The sequence below is a fragment of the Hypanus sabinus genome, chromosome 25 (genome assembly GCF_030144855.1).
Source record: "Hypanus sabinus isolate sHypSab1 chromosome 25, sHypSab1.hap1, whole genome shotgun sequence".
In the NCBI taxonomy this organism is placed as follows: domain Eukaryota; kingdom Metazoa; phylum Chordata; class Chondrichthyes; order Myliobatiformes; family Dasyatidae; genus Hypanus; species Hypanus sabinus.
In genome coordinates this window covers 11,295,256-11,310,211 of record NC_082730.1, presented here as the reverse complement: position 1 = coordinate 11,310,211, position 14,956 = coordinate 11,295,256, and the positions used below count along the sequence as shown (strand labels likewise).

Sequence of the window (14,956 nt, the reverse complement as noted above, 5' to 3'; positions counted from 1 at the left end):
GATATCAGGACCCCATAATCAATGGACCCCTCAGATGTTAAAGAGCGGTTTGGACATCAGCCACCTGGAGGCGATGGTGACTTCTTTACTGAGTTTATGATTTCCACAATGAGAATAAAAATGGAAAATGGAAAACTACAGTGGGAACATGGAAGTTTTGTAAACGCAAAGGTGGGCTTCATGAAGAGTGGTGACAGGAGATGATTAGTTCTGATTCGGTGGCTTCAGCTTCACTGTGTATTGGTCTAATTAGTGCAGAGTTTCAATCTCCGGGGACCGTATAACCAGAGAACATTCGGTGGGACTTGGATGTGGTACTTTGAGGCCTCACAGACAGAACTGAGTCGGAGGTGTGTTGCAGTGGGAGGGGCCTGTGAATGCACAGGTAAGTGTTTTTATACCTGCACAGTTCGCTCCGCTAAACGGAGTTTGTAGTTCCAGAGGCTTTTATTCACACACGTGCATGCACACGCACACACACACACACACACACACACACACAAACAATTGTGAGTCAGAGGACGGAGAGGAAATGGAGTGGCAGGTGGATTGATGTGAGAAGAACAAGCTAAGTCAAAACACGGAGAAGAACAAGGAAATCATTGTGGACATCAGGACAACTGCTGTTCAGGAGGATTTAAACTGATGTGGCAGGGGGATGGGAACAAGTGCAGAGAGACAGAGGGGTGTAAAATGAGGGTAGAAGCAAAAAGTAGTCAGGTGAAAAGTAAAAGTGGCAGGCAGGCCAATCCAGGGCAAAAAGCAAAAAGAGCCACTTTTTAACACAATTGTATAAGGGCTAAGAGTGTTGTAAAAACAAGCCTGAAGACTTTGTCTGTCAATGCGAGGAGCATTCGTAACAAGGTGGATGAATTGAATGTGCAGATAGTTATTAATGAATATGATATAGTTGGGATCACAGAGACATGGCTCCAGGGTGACCAAGGATGGGAGCTCAATATCCAGGGATATTCAATATTCAGGAGGGATGGACAGGAAAGAAAAGGAGGTGGGGTAGCATTGCTGGTTAGGGAAGTGATTAACGCAATAGAAAGGAAAGACATTAGCCTGGAGGATGGGTAATTGATATGGGTAGAGCTGCATAACATTAAGGGGCAGAAAACGCTGGTGGGAGTATTGTACAGGCCACCTAACAGTAGTAGTGAGGTTGGGGATGGCATTAAACAGAAAATTGGAAATGTGTGCAATAAAGGAATAGTAGTTATAATGGGTGACTTCAATCTACATAAAGATTGAGTGAACCAAATTGGTAAGGGTGCTGAGGAAGAGGATTTCTTGGAATGTATGCGGGATGGTTTTCTGAACCAACATGTCGAGGAACCAACTAGAGAGCAGGCCATTCTAGATTGGGTATTGAGCAATGAGGAAGGGTTAGTGTGCAATCTTGTCGTGCGAGGCCCCTTGGGTAAGAGTGACCATAATATGGTGGAATTCTTCATTAAGATGGAGAGTGACATAGTTAATTCAGAAACAAAGATTCTGAACTTAAAGAAGGGTAACTTTGAAGGTATGAGACGTGAATTAGCTAAGATAGACTGGCAAATGATACTTAAAGGGTTGACGGTCTATATGCAATGGCAAGCATTTAAAGATCACATGGATGAACTACAAGAATTGTTCATCCCAGTTTGGCAAAAGAATAAACCAGGGAAGGTAGTGTACCCGTGGCTGACAAGGGAAATTAGTGATAGTATCAAATCCAAAGAAGAAACATATAAATTAGCAAAAAAAAGCGGCACTCCTGAGGACTGGGAGAAATTCAGAGACCAGCAGAGGAGGACAAAGGGCTTAATTAGGAAACGGAAAGAAGATTATGAGAGAAAGCTGGCAGGAAACATAAAAACTGACTGTAAAAGCTTTTATAGATATGTGAAAAGAAAAAGATTGGTCAAGACAAATGTAGGTCCTTTACAGTCAGAAACAGGTGAATTGATCATAGGGAACAAAGACATGGCAGACCAATTGAATAACTACTTTGGTTCTGTCTTCACTAAGGAGGACATAAATAATCTTCCGGAAATAGTAAAGGACTGAGGGTCTAGTGAGATGGAGGAACTGAGGGAAATACATGTTAGTAGGGAATTGGTGTTAGGTAAATTGAAGGGATTAAAGGCAGATAAATCCCCAGGGCCAGATGGTCTGCATCCCAGAGTGCTTAAGGAAGTAGCCCAAGAAATAATGGACGCATTAGTGATAATTTTTCAAAACTCCTTAGATTCTGGATTCGTTCCTGAGGATTGGAGGGTGGCTAATGTAACCCCACTTTTTAAAAAAGAGGGAGAGAGAAACCGGGGAATTATATGCCGGTTACTCTGACATCGGTGGTAGGGAAAATGCTAGAGTCAGTTATCAAAGATGTGATAACAGCACATTTGGAAAGAGGTGAAATCATCGGACAAAGTCAGCATGGATTTGTGAAAGGAAAATCATGTCTGACGAATCTTACAGAATTTTTTGAAGATGTAACTAGTAGAGTGGATAGGGGGAACCAGTGGATGTGGTATATTTAGATTTTCAAAAGGCTTTTGACAAGGTCCCACACTGGAGATTAGTGTGCAAACTTAAAGCACACGGTATTGGCGGTATGGTATTGATGCAGATAGAGAATTAGTTGGCAGACAGGAAGCAAAGAGTGGGAGTAAACGGGACCTTTTCAGAATGGCAGGCAGTGACTAGTGGGGTACCGTAAGGCTCAGTGCTGGGACCCCAGTTGTTTACAATATATATTAATGATTTAGACAAGGGAATTAAATACAGCATCTCCAAGTTTGTGGATGACACGAAGCTGGACGGCAATGTTAGCTGTGAGCAGGATGCTAAGAGGATGCAGGGTGACTTGGATAGGTTAGGTGAGTGGGCAAATTCATGGCAGATGCAATTTAATGTGGATAAATGTGAGGTTATCCACTTTGGTTACAAGAACAGGAAAACAGATTAATATCTGAACAGTGGCCGATTAGGAAAAGGGGAGGTGCAACGAGACCTGGGTGTCATTGTACACCAGTCATTGAAGGTGGGCATGCAGGTACAGCAGGCGGTGAAAAAGGCAAATGGTATGTTGGCATTCATAGCAAAAGGATTTGAGTACAGGAGCAGGGAGGTTCTACTGCAGTTGTACAAGGCCTTGGTGAGACCGCACCTAGAATATTGTGTGCACTTTTGGTCCCCTAATCTGAGGAAAGATATTCTTGCCATAGAGGGAGCACAGAGAAGGTTCACCAGATTGATTTCTGGGATGGCAGGACTTTTATATGAAGGAAGACTGGATCGACTAGGCTTAAACTCACAGGAATTTAGAAGACTCAGTGGGGATCTTATTGAAATGTATAAAATTCTAAAGGGATTGGACAGGCTAGGTGCAGGAAGATTGTTTCCGATGTTGGGGAAGTCCAGAACGAGGGGTCACAGTTTAAGGATAAAGGGGAAGCCTTTTAGGACCGAGATGAGGAAAAACTTCTTCACACAGAGAGTGGTGAATATGTGGAATTCTGTGCCACAGGAAACAGTTGAGGCCGGTTCATTGGATATATTTAAGAGGAAGTTAGATATGGCCCTTGTGGCTAAAGGGATCAGGGGGTACGGAGAGAAAGCAGGTACAGGGTTCTGAGTTGGATGATCAGCCATGAACATACTGAATGGCGGTGCAGGCTCACATGGCCGAATGGCCTACTCCTGCACCTATTTTGTACGTTTCTATGTTTCAACCCCATTCTTGTCTTCTACCCGTAACCTTTGACACCCTGAGGAATGAAGACCCTATCATCTCTGTTTTAAATATCTCCAATAACTTGGCCTCTACAGCATCTGTGGCAATGAAAACCAGTGGACAAACTTCCTAGTTCTCTACATTTTTCAGCGGCATGGCCTTGGGTTTGATGTTTATCTGTTTCACCTCTGTCTCCTTCAGCTTAATCTCAATCTCACCATTTCCATCTCAACATTCCTTCTGATGGCACAGACTTGATATCTACCCACAGGGGAGATGGTTCTGTTAGAATACAGGGAGCAGAAACAATGGCAAGCATGCCTTTCGAAACGGATTAGTAATTTTACTGGAACTCAGGCACAGGAAATACTCTCGTAGTTTTTGAAAAAGTTCAGCATTCATATGACAATTAAATCTTATTTTTTTCAGTATATCAGTTTTAGTTGGATGTTTATTATGTTCAGTTCTTACAGGAAGGATGTGGAAACTTTAGAGAGGGCGCAGAGGACATTTATCAGGATTATGAGGATAGGTTGAGCAAGCTAGGGCTTTTCCCTTTGGAGTGAGGTGACTTGACAGAGGAGTACAAGGTGATAAAATGAACAGTCAGCTCCTTTTTCCCAGGGTAGAAATGGCTAATACAAGGGAGCATAACTTCAAGGCAAAAGTATAGGGGGCATTTCAGAGGTAAGTTCTTTTACACAGAGAGTGGTAGGTGTGTGGAACACACTGCTGGACGTGGTAGTAGAAGCTGATACGTTTTGGACGGTTAAAGGACTTTTAGGCGGATGGGTGATAGAGAAATGGAGGGTTAATTGGGAGGGATGGCTTGGTCTGATCTGGAGTAGGTTAAAAGGGGTTAAAAACATTGTGGGTCAAAGGGTCTGTACTGAGCTGTACTGTTCTATGTTCTATATTCTATGTTATATGTTCTCTGTTCCATGTTCGGATGGCACATCAATTATAGAATTAAGATAGATTTCTGATGGAATTTAAGCCAGATAAGCAGTCAGTGCTTCAAAGCTGGAAGTGAAATGTCGAAGGCTGGGTTGTCTGTTTGTAATTCAGGATATCTGGAAAACTTATTGTAAACTCGTGCCGACAACACTGGCCACCAGGAGGAAATTCCTGAGTAACTCACAAGTGAGGAGTTTGGTAGCAGGGGAAATGACTGAGAAGGGGAGTATGGAAAACAGAGACTCTGCAGCCTTTACCAGCACTTCTAATGAAGACCTGTGCAGCACCGAGCTCGTTTGTTAGAAAGGAGCAAGGCGGGGCCAGTCAATGCAGATAATGACCTGTCTACGTGATTTCAGAGTTAATGAAGATAGTTCAGAATTGCACCAGGGATAGAGAGTGCACAACAGCTGGCCAGTCAGACCTTCAACGTGTGGCTCAGTCCATAAGACCGTAAGACACTAGAACAGAATTAGGCCATTTGGCCCATTGAACCTGCCCCACCATTTCATCATGGCTGATTTATTATCCCTCTCAGCCCCTGTCCTCTCCCTGTAAATTTTGACGCCCTGACTAATCAAGAATCTATCAATCAGAGCTTCAGATATATTCAATGACTTGCTCTCCATTGTCACCTCTGGCAATGAATGTCCCTGATTCACTTCCCTCGGGCTAAAGAAATTCTTCCTCATCTCTGTTCTAGGTAGACATCTCTCTATTCTGAGGTTCATTGGCTATATTTAAGAGGAAGTTAGATATGGCCCTTGTGGCTAAAGGGATCAGGGGGTATGGAGAGAAAGCAGGTACAGGGTTCTGAGTTGGATGATTAGCCATGATCATACTGAATGGCGGTGCAGGCTCAAAGGGCCGAATGGCCTACTCCTGCACCTACTTTCTACGTTTCTATCAGGAAAGTGCAGATGGACCAACTCCCACTGTGAATACATGGCTCCCCTTGGGAGGAGATAATCACGCCATTCATATCAAGGATAACATCACCTGGTCCCTTAATAACATGTCCTTGAAGAAGAATACACAGCAGAATCTCGATTTCCTAAGGAGATTGAGGGCAATGATGGTCCGCCACTTCCCCATCTTAAAGGAATTTTATTGGAGCACCATTCAGAGGTCTCCCTAACATCCATCGGATACATTTATCAGGAGCGCTACGTACAAAGGGCCCTTCGTACTATCAAGGATCCCACCCATCATCCAGCACCCTGTTTGACTTTCTACCATCAGGCAAGAGACACCGGTGCATTAAAACAAAAACGGTCAGGATGGGAACAATATCTTCCCTCAGGACATTAGCTTTCTGAACTCCCTCATGCATTGCATTCAAAATGTCACTGGTTAATCTGTTCTGTAACTTACAACATTTAGTTTATGCGCTTTGCATTGTTTATTTGTGTGTAATCCATCTGTAGGTTTCATTCATACTTTCATAACTTACTGTGTGTAATATGTACTACAGTGCTTTACACCCTGGTTCAGAGAAACATTGTCTCACCTGACAGTATACAAGTCCATAGTTAAATGACAATAGAATTGACTTGACTTTAAATGCAGACACACACACACACACACACACACACACACACATGCATGCACTCATTCAAAGAAAAAGGAACTAGAATTCTTGTAATGTGCATCTCATGATTAAATTTTATTCAATATTTTTAAGAACTAATTATAGATATATCCCACAGGATAGAACAATAGGCTGTGTGATGTTCAGCTCACATTTACATCAAACCAGATTTCACTCCCTGAGAATGGTTCAGGAGTGAAGCACTGGAAATCACAACTGAAGAGGGAAATCAGGAAAGAAGAGAGGAAAGGTGCTAGGCAATCTGAGAAGAGGCATAATTACATGATCTCAATATTTGCATATCCAGTCCAGTCCAGACCGAAAATTCATAGATTGGTCCTTTAAAATCCCATCCTGGCCAGGCGCTTATTTCAGTTACCCCTCTTTTTGCATGTTCATTTAAGTGAAAGCCCAGCATTCTATACGGTGCCTTTACCTTCAGGATTCTGAAAGTGACACCCTGATCTTTGATACAGTATGGTCAGATGACAAATGAGATGGCTTAAGTCAACCTGCAAATTTGAACTGGGATGGACCTTCAATGGGAATACTGAGGGGCAAGTTAGATGGCCTTAGCCAATCCCACTCGGTTGTTTCCTCTGTCGAAGATGGAGTAATATTCTCTAATGAAGACATCTCCCAAAATCCAGAGGTTTCCACCAGTGCCGCTAAATCCACTGGAGCAGCTGACCGTGTTATAGTAACTGGTCTGGAAGGAAATGGAGAGCAATTAACACCAGGTCAAGTGTCCACTCAATAAATGATCATTAAACTGTGCAAGGTTAATGAATGCATCCCTTGAAATTCTCATCCCCTGTACATTTGATGAATCACGTACCTTCAGTGTGTAGGCTGAGGCAGGCAGAGTGAAGTCATATCCATTGATGGTGAAGACCACATCAGGCATATTGCCAATATTGTTGCAATTTATGGTGTACTGTGAAAGAAGAGCAACAATATTTAGACCATCAGACATAGGAGCAGAACTGAGCCATTCAGCCCATCCAGTCTTCTCTGCCTTTTGATCATACCTGACTTACATTACCTCTCAATCCCATTCATCTGCCTTCCCCTTAATCAAGAAACTGTCTACACTGCTTTAAATATATTCACTGACATGGCCTCCACAGCCAACATTGCCAACAACTTCCACTGATACACCACCCTCTGGCTAAAGAAATGCCTCTTCATAACAGTTCTAACAGGATACCCTTCTCTTCTGAGGCTGTGTTCTCTGGTCCTAGACTATTGAAAACATCCTCACCACACTTCTTTTTAAATTTGTGCATTGGGTGTTCATTCTGTGGCCTCACCTCCACCAGAGAAACCAGAGGCAGATAGGGTAGCCACTTTGCATAGCACCTTAATTCCAACCACAGGGATGACCCTAACTTCCGAGAAAGTTGTTATTTTAAATTTCCATCCCATTCCTACTCTGACTTTGTTTTCTCTGATCTTACATTAGTAAGACCACATCATCTAATAATTAGGTTTGTTACAGACCTCAGAAATCATCGGTGAAATCCGTCATTTCTGATCGACAGACTTTCCAAAACCGGCCACTTCTGATGTAAAGTCATCAACGTGTATCACTACTTTATTTCTCCCTCACTATAAATGCTGGAGGAACTCAACTGGTCAGGCAGAGTCTATGGAGAGGAATGAACAGTTGATGTTTCAGACAAAGACCCTTCATCAGGATTTTCAGCATCTAAAGTCTCTCTTTCCTTTATTTCTCTCTCCACAGGCACTGCCTGACCCAATGTGTATTTCCATGCTTTAATGCTTTTACAACTAATAGAGAAAGGTTGAATGTACAATGATGATAAAACACAATCCATGGCCTCCTTCCTCTTCTGTCGCGATGAGGCCACAATCAGTCGGAGGAGCAACAGCTTCTATTCCATCTGGATAGCCTCCAACCTCATGGCACAAACAATGATTTCTCACACTTCTGGAAATTGCCCCACCCACACACCACTCCTTCACCATTCCTCATTCCTGTTTCCCTCTTCCACCTGATCTCCTTACCTGCCCATCATCTCCCTTTCCTGTTCTTCCCCTTCACCTTCTTCCATGGTTATCTGTCCTCTTCTATCAGATTCCCCCTTCTCCGGCCCTTTATCTCTTTCTCCAATCAACTTCCCATCTCTTTATTTCACCCCTCTCCCACTGATTTCACATGTCACCTTGTACCTCTTCCGTCCCTCTCCCCCACCTTCTACCTCTAACTTCTCTTTCTTTCCAGGCCTGATGAAGCAACTCGGTATGAAACATTGACTGTTTATTCTTTTCTATAGAAACTGCCTGGCCTGCTGAGTTCATCCAGCGGTTCGTGGTTGTCACATTGTCAATGGATTTGTTAATCCTAGCCGTTTCTTTCTAGAATTATTGCTGCTGACATGACATATAATTTCATTAACTCAATGTGCTGACTGTATACTGAATTTACAGCCATCTGAGTACAGACCACTGGCCAATCAGCCCCATAATACTTTGGAGTTGCTCCAATGCTTTGCTGAATTTTGCCAATGTAATTTCCGCCAACAGCGACAAGAGAAGTTCCAGTATCAACGATGCCAGGGCAACCTTGAGGGCAAGCCACAATCTGGCCGTTGACTGTCACTCTGAGGGAGAAACATCATAGTGTTAGCCAAAAATGCTGATTTGGATTTATTGCCAAAATCAGAGTCAAATTCAACTTATTATCAAAGTACGTATATGTCACCCTGTACTGTACTACCCTGACATTCAATGACAGACAAATAAAGAAACACAATAGATATTATGAAAACTATCAATAAGCAAAGACTGACATACAACCAATGTGCAAAAATGACAAATTGTGCCAATTAAAATAACTAAAACTGAGAATATGAGTTTAGGAGTTCTTGAAGTTGTGTGTATAGGTTGCAGAAGCAGTTCAGAATTGAGTCCGAAATTCAAGAACATAATTTGGAAAATCTCATCATCAAGCTGAAGTATTCGTTATATCTAGTTCGATCGTACTTGGACTATTGTGTTTAGTTCTGATTGCCTCATTATAGGAAGGATGAGGAAGTTTTAGAAAGTGTGCAGAGGAGATTTACCAGGATGTTGCCTGGATTAGAGAGCATATCTCATGAGGTAGGTTGAGTGAGCTAGGGATTTTCTCTTTGGACCAACGGAGGATGAGAGATGACTTGCGAGATGTAAAAGAAGGAGAAGGGGTGAGAGGGGACCCAGAACAGGTCATGGATAAAGAGAGAACAGGAATGAGGAAAAATTATCGGAAGTTAGAAAAATCAATCTTCATGCCAGCAGAGAGGAGGCTGCTCAGATGGAATATTAGGAGTTGCTCCTCCATCCACACTGTAGCCTCATCATGACTCTAACAATTGTTTTCTCTATAAATTCTAACTATATAACTGGTTTAACTCACTGAAACTTAATCATCAATGGCCGATCAGTGAGAGAATACCTCAGATGGAGATACCACTTACCTCTGGATCTCAATTTGCCAATAGGCCTCCTGGGTAACAGGGACCCAGTAGATTGGGCCAGTGTAGCGGCTTGAGTCAATTCCACCAAAAAGGACTTCACTTCCAGATTCGCCATCTGTCCTGGAAAACAACGTTAAATAAGAATATCTCAGATTTAAACGCTCAAAAGATGTACAGATTTTGGTTAGTAAGTTGTAGGCATGATGTGTAGTCACCAGAAGTGAGGTGACACTCTCAGGCTGTCCCCAGCACATCCCTGAAACACATCAGCAAGTTTCAAGATACATGCAAAAAATAAAGCTAATCTTTAAATCTTTAAAGGAATAATTTCATTAATATTGCAAGAAAAACATGCATTTATAGAGTCAGAGTCACACAGCATGGAAAAGGGGCATTTACTCCAACTCATCCATACTCACCATTTACACCAATCCCACTTGCCCCCGTCTGTTCCGTGTCTTCCTAAGCCTTTCCTATCCACGTATTCAAGTCACTCTAGACCTTAAATGAGTTCTCCAAGCTGAAGTAACAACAAAACTCTGAGAATGATGGACATCTTTACCTGGCTGGAGACCAAAATGTCTTCAACTTCCAGTTCAATTAACGTCATCAGCCCTGACCTGACATGTTGGACCGGACCCAGTAATCTGCTTTTTAAGTTTTCAACATCATCCCTATTTTATATTCTCGATTTAATTCCTAGAATCCCATTGAACTAAAATAAATAACCAGAATTGTCTGAAGAAGAAGTGATGTTGGTACCAACCAAATTAACATGTCACATTACAGATTCTCCGGTAGTGAAGGAAGGAGTTACAAAGTGCTAACCTTGTCAAGTAGACAGAAAAGAGTGGCTGTGAAACCAGATGCTGAGACATCATGTTGTCAAACACTGTAGTGGCTCCTTCTGCCGCAAGCGATGGATAGCCCAAGCCCAAAATACCGTCGAAATTACAGTAGGAGAAGAAACTGCCGGGTTCAGTCTTACTTAATCCAAACTCTTGTCCATTGATCACAAGGTTAGAAAGCTGGTGAAACAGATTTACAGAGAAATTAATCAGATATTTATCCTTTCAGGCCGCACATGGGCACAGCTCATGGAGCTGCTGCCTCACAAGGCCAGTGACCAAGGTTCAAACCCGGCCTCTGGTATTTCCCGCATGGGGTTTGTAGATCATCCCCTGTGATCAGGTGGGTTCTTTCTGTCTGATCTGATTTTCTCTCATTCCCAAAGACATGCTGATTGATTGGTTAATTGGTCACTGTAAATTATTCAAGAGCTAGAAAACTAGAGGTTGTTGAGAAAGACTAAAGGACGATTCATGCTGAACTAATACATGTTCAGCATGGTTTTTGGCCCAAAATATCAACTGTACCCTGTTCCCTAGATGCTGCCTGGCCTGCTGAGTTCCCCCAGATTTTTAAGTGTGTAAATTTTTTATTCTCTTATTTTGTATTCCTTATTTCTGATTAAAATTAATAAACATATATATATATATATATTTAGAGTAACACGGTTCTGTCTCTCCATATTTATTCATCATGTATTTCATTGCACTACCCCTGTAAACTGAACAATTTTCATAACGGTGATATTAACTCTGATTCTGATTCTGATATGTCATTAAATTTGTTATCTTTGAGTTTGCTGTACAATAATAGAGAGGTGAACTACAGATTATAGTAAATACATACATATAAAGTGTGTGTATGTATATATTTATGAGTGAAATTAAATAAGAAGGACAAAAAGAAGTAAAGCAAAGAGGTGAGGTTGTCTTCATGGGTTCAATGTCTATTCAGAAGTCGGATGGCAGGGGAGGGGAAGAAGCTGTTTTAAAGTATGATATCAACATAGTCATCTCAGATAATGACGCTCAGAAGGAGGAGTTGAGAAGAATGTGCAGGGAATTATAAAGAGTAGATCAATGCAGGCACAAAGTTAATGGTTGTTGATGGGCCAAGGAGACTATATCCATGCTGTATAGGTTTGTGATTAAATTCATGATTGGACCTAATTTTGTAAGCACAGTTTCAACGATTGTGCGATAAACGATGGCAGGGGCCCCGGATCTCCAAATCCACAGAGGTCACGGATGGCCTGTCCTGGGGAGAGAGGGCTGTGTGTCTGTGGGTGTGTGGGTAGGAAGGTGGTTGGAAGGAGGGAGGAACAGGGCTTCTTTCACTGTTGTTACATGGTTTGTTCAGATTGTCAAGCTCTGTGTTACAGTGGGTATGCTACGTTGGCACAGGAATACATGCCTCCAGTTCATCCTTAGGTACGTTGGTTTGTGAAATGAAACAAACCATTTCACAGCATAATATGATATACCTGAATCCAAATCTGAGTATTAGCAAATATACTTTTGGCTATAAATTGGTGAAAATTTGTCTTGAAATTGGAATTCTGTCAAATAAACCCAAAGGTCCAAGCCTTGCCTAGCAAAGCCATTCCACATCCACTTATCAGTTTCATTTATTCAACTTATTATATGCCACCATATACCACCCCGAGATTCATTTTCTTGTGGGCATTCACAGTAGAACAAAGAATTAATGAAAACAAATTGCACCCGAAGATGGGCAAACAAGAAATGTGCAAATAAAGACAGGAAAAGCAACACCATAAAATAACAATAAATAAATAGTCATCAATAATATTGAGAATGTTGTATCAGTTTGGATCTCCGAGTTTTGTAGTAGCGGTATCACTGTGGTTTGAGTTATGAGGGTGAAGAGTTCACTTACTCTCAGAGTATCATATCCCAGAAAACCGGTCATACTTCCTGTCCCATACGTGATGGACAGATACTTATTATTCGTGCGGAAGGTTGAGGACTGGGATGGGTTGAATCTGTGGTGCTTCACTGCAAAGAAACATCCATTTCATCAATGAAACAAAAAGTTTCAATATATCACCCTGTGCCTAGCAAACCCCGGTCAATCGTTCCCTAAGACTCGTCAAAAGCACACCAAGCATCGCAGGGCTGGCAGACTCCGAGATTTCCCCTTGAGCCAAGTTGCAAACATTCTACCCCTCACCCGACCAGAGCCCCAGTTTCCACCCACATTCCAAAGACATGAGGGAGACTAAGTTGTGGTCACGCCACGCTGGGGGCAGAAGCAAGACAACACTTGCAGGCTGTCTGCTGCACGTCCATGGACTGTCTCATTAATGGAAGCAAAACAATTCAACGTCTGTTTCAATGCTGCGACATTCATTTAACATATAATGTACGCCGAGTCCCAGCAATGTCCTCATAGTTCCCTTTCACACGCTTTCCAGCTTAACAACATCTTTCCTGTAGAGTCATGATCAAACCTGTACACAATATTCCAGCTGTGGCTTCAGCAACATCTGATCTTCTATACCCAATACCCTGACTGATGAAGGCCAGAATGTCAAAACCCTTCTTCACCACAACGTCTACCACATTCAGGGAAACATGTACTTGTATCTCTAGGTCCCTCTATTCTCTAACACTCCAGAGGGCCCTACCTTTCAGTGTCAGAACTGGTAAATATGTTAATATCATTGTTATATTTTCTTACCGCATGGTGTCTGGCTGCAGTAGACCGATGGGACCCAGAGGTTGGATGAGCCAGTATCAAAGATGACAGTGAAGCTCTGTGGGGGGTTACCGATGCTGATGGCTCCGTAGTATGACATCTGTCAGCAAAAACAAGATGTCCTTGGTTACTCGGATTAAGTGTGATTGCCTTCATAAAGACTGGAGAGGAAAGGGGAAGAAGACAGAAGTAAGAGAGGCTGGAGTACAAACTCGCAGCTGATACGTACACCCAGGTAAGAGGGAAGAACTGTGGGTGGGTGTACGAGTGGGATGAAATAAGAAGCTGGGAGGTGATAGGTGGAATTTTACTAATCGGAAAGCAATTCACCATGTTACCAATTTTCCACTTCTTATCACACCATCTCTTTTCCCAGCAGGAACTGGAATAGGGTTCCTCTTGTCCCCACCCTCCACCTGACTAGCTTCCACATTCAATGGATCATATCCCATCATTTCTATCAGACTCTACAGGATTCCACCACTGGACTCATCTCCCCACCACTGCTCCCCCGATCAGCATTCTGAAGGGACTATTCCTTCTGCACCTCCTGTTCTTCTCTTCAAATAGGAACTCGCTCGAAAAACAATAGAAATGTTACACCATTTTCATTGAGAAGGTCAAGAGTTCCTTCACCCCACATTTCAGATCATAGCAGTCAAGGATTACTTACATCCATATAGTTGGTCATAGGCTCATCTGATGCCAAAGTTTCAATGGAACAAGCACCTTTGAACTTTGTGCAGGGATCATATGGATGTTTCCTGAGGAAATCTTCCAACAATCCCTTCTCCCGAAGAACATCTCGGGCAGATTTTCCTTTACGTAAAGGAACTCTGTAAAGTGAGAAATAAGTTAAGAAAGTCAGCATCTGTTATTGTTCCTTGGGGAGAAAAATTAATTGCCAAAACCATTAAGATTTGGTTAAAATGATCCTACCTGATGACGGCATCAGAGAGCTGGATGCATACAAAGGCAAGGAGTAACCACTTCATGTTGAATCGATTGGATTCCTTTCAGAATCTGACATCGGGCCTCTGAGCCCTAATATTTATACTCAAGGAATCATTGTCACATGGACACAGATACAATCATTCCACATGAGAAGTAAATATAATGGTCCTCGTGATCAGTTTATCTTTGATAAAACACATTCTATTCAGGACACCCTTCAATATAGAAGTTGATTTATAATAAAGTATGTTAAGTGCTGTGGAATTAAAGTCTTATCACAGATAACACAATCAGAAATTAGATTAAGAACTGTTTTATCAAGCGACTGAAACCTAAACAGTCCTTCCAGGTGAGGTAGTTCCAGGTGACGTAGCCCTTTACTTGTGAATCCACCACAGTCATTTATTGTATCTGGTCTTCCCATTGAGGCCTCATCTTCATCAGTGAGACCTGACAAAGAATGGAGGTTGGCATCATTGACTGGCTATGATGTCTATGTCTCTCATAATTTTGTGACACCAACTAAGTTCAAAGACCAGAGTAAATTTAAATATTGACAGTTTATTCACTTCCACAGATGCTGCCTGACCTGCTGAGTTCCTCCAGCACTTTATGTGCGTTGCTTTGGATTTCCAGCATCTGCAGACCTTCTCATATGCAGGGAAATCTGTCATT

At 42.2% G+C, this 14,956-nt stretch overlaps 1 protein-coding gene across 1 annotated transcript; it reads right to left on the bottom strand.

The window, feature by feature from the left end:
* Positions 1 to 6,767: 6,767 nt before the first annotated feature.
* On the bottom strand, positions 6,768 to 14,322 carry LOC132381268 (pepsin A-like). The gene is made up of 10 exons (XM_059950650.1): positions 14,267 to 14,322; positions 14,001 to 14,163; positions 13,310 to 13,427; positions 12,506 to 12,624; positions 10,586 to 10,785; positions 9,758 to 9,877; positions 8,771 to 8,902; positions 7,693 to 7,708; positions 7,114 to 7,209; positions 6,768 to 6,984 (listed from the first exon to the last, which is right to left on the bottom strand). Exons 1-10 carry the CDS (start codon positions 14,320 to 14,322, stop codon positions 6,838 to 6,840), a joined length of 1,167 nt encoding a protein of 388 aa, XP_059806633.1. The 3' UTR covers positions 6,768 to 6,837.
* Positions 14,323 to 14,956: the final 634 nt, after the last annotated feature.

Excerpts from the sequence above, each read along its gene's own strand:
- LOC132381268 (XM_059950650.1), bottom strand. The coding sequence starts at position 14,322 with ATGAAGTGGTTACTCCTTGCCTTTGTATGCATCCAGCTCTCTGATGCC. Across the intron at positions 10,786-12,505 it reads TGGGATATGATACTCTGAGA|CTTTCTAACCTTGTGATCAA; the intron begins GTAAGTGAACTC and ends CTGTTTCACCAG. Across the intron at positions 9,878-10,585 it reads TTTTCTGTCTACTTGACAAG|GACAGATGGCGAATCTGGAA; the intron begins GTTAGCACTTTG and ends GTTGTTTTCCAG.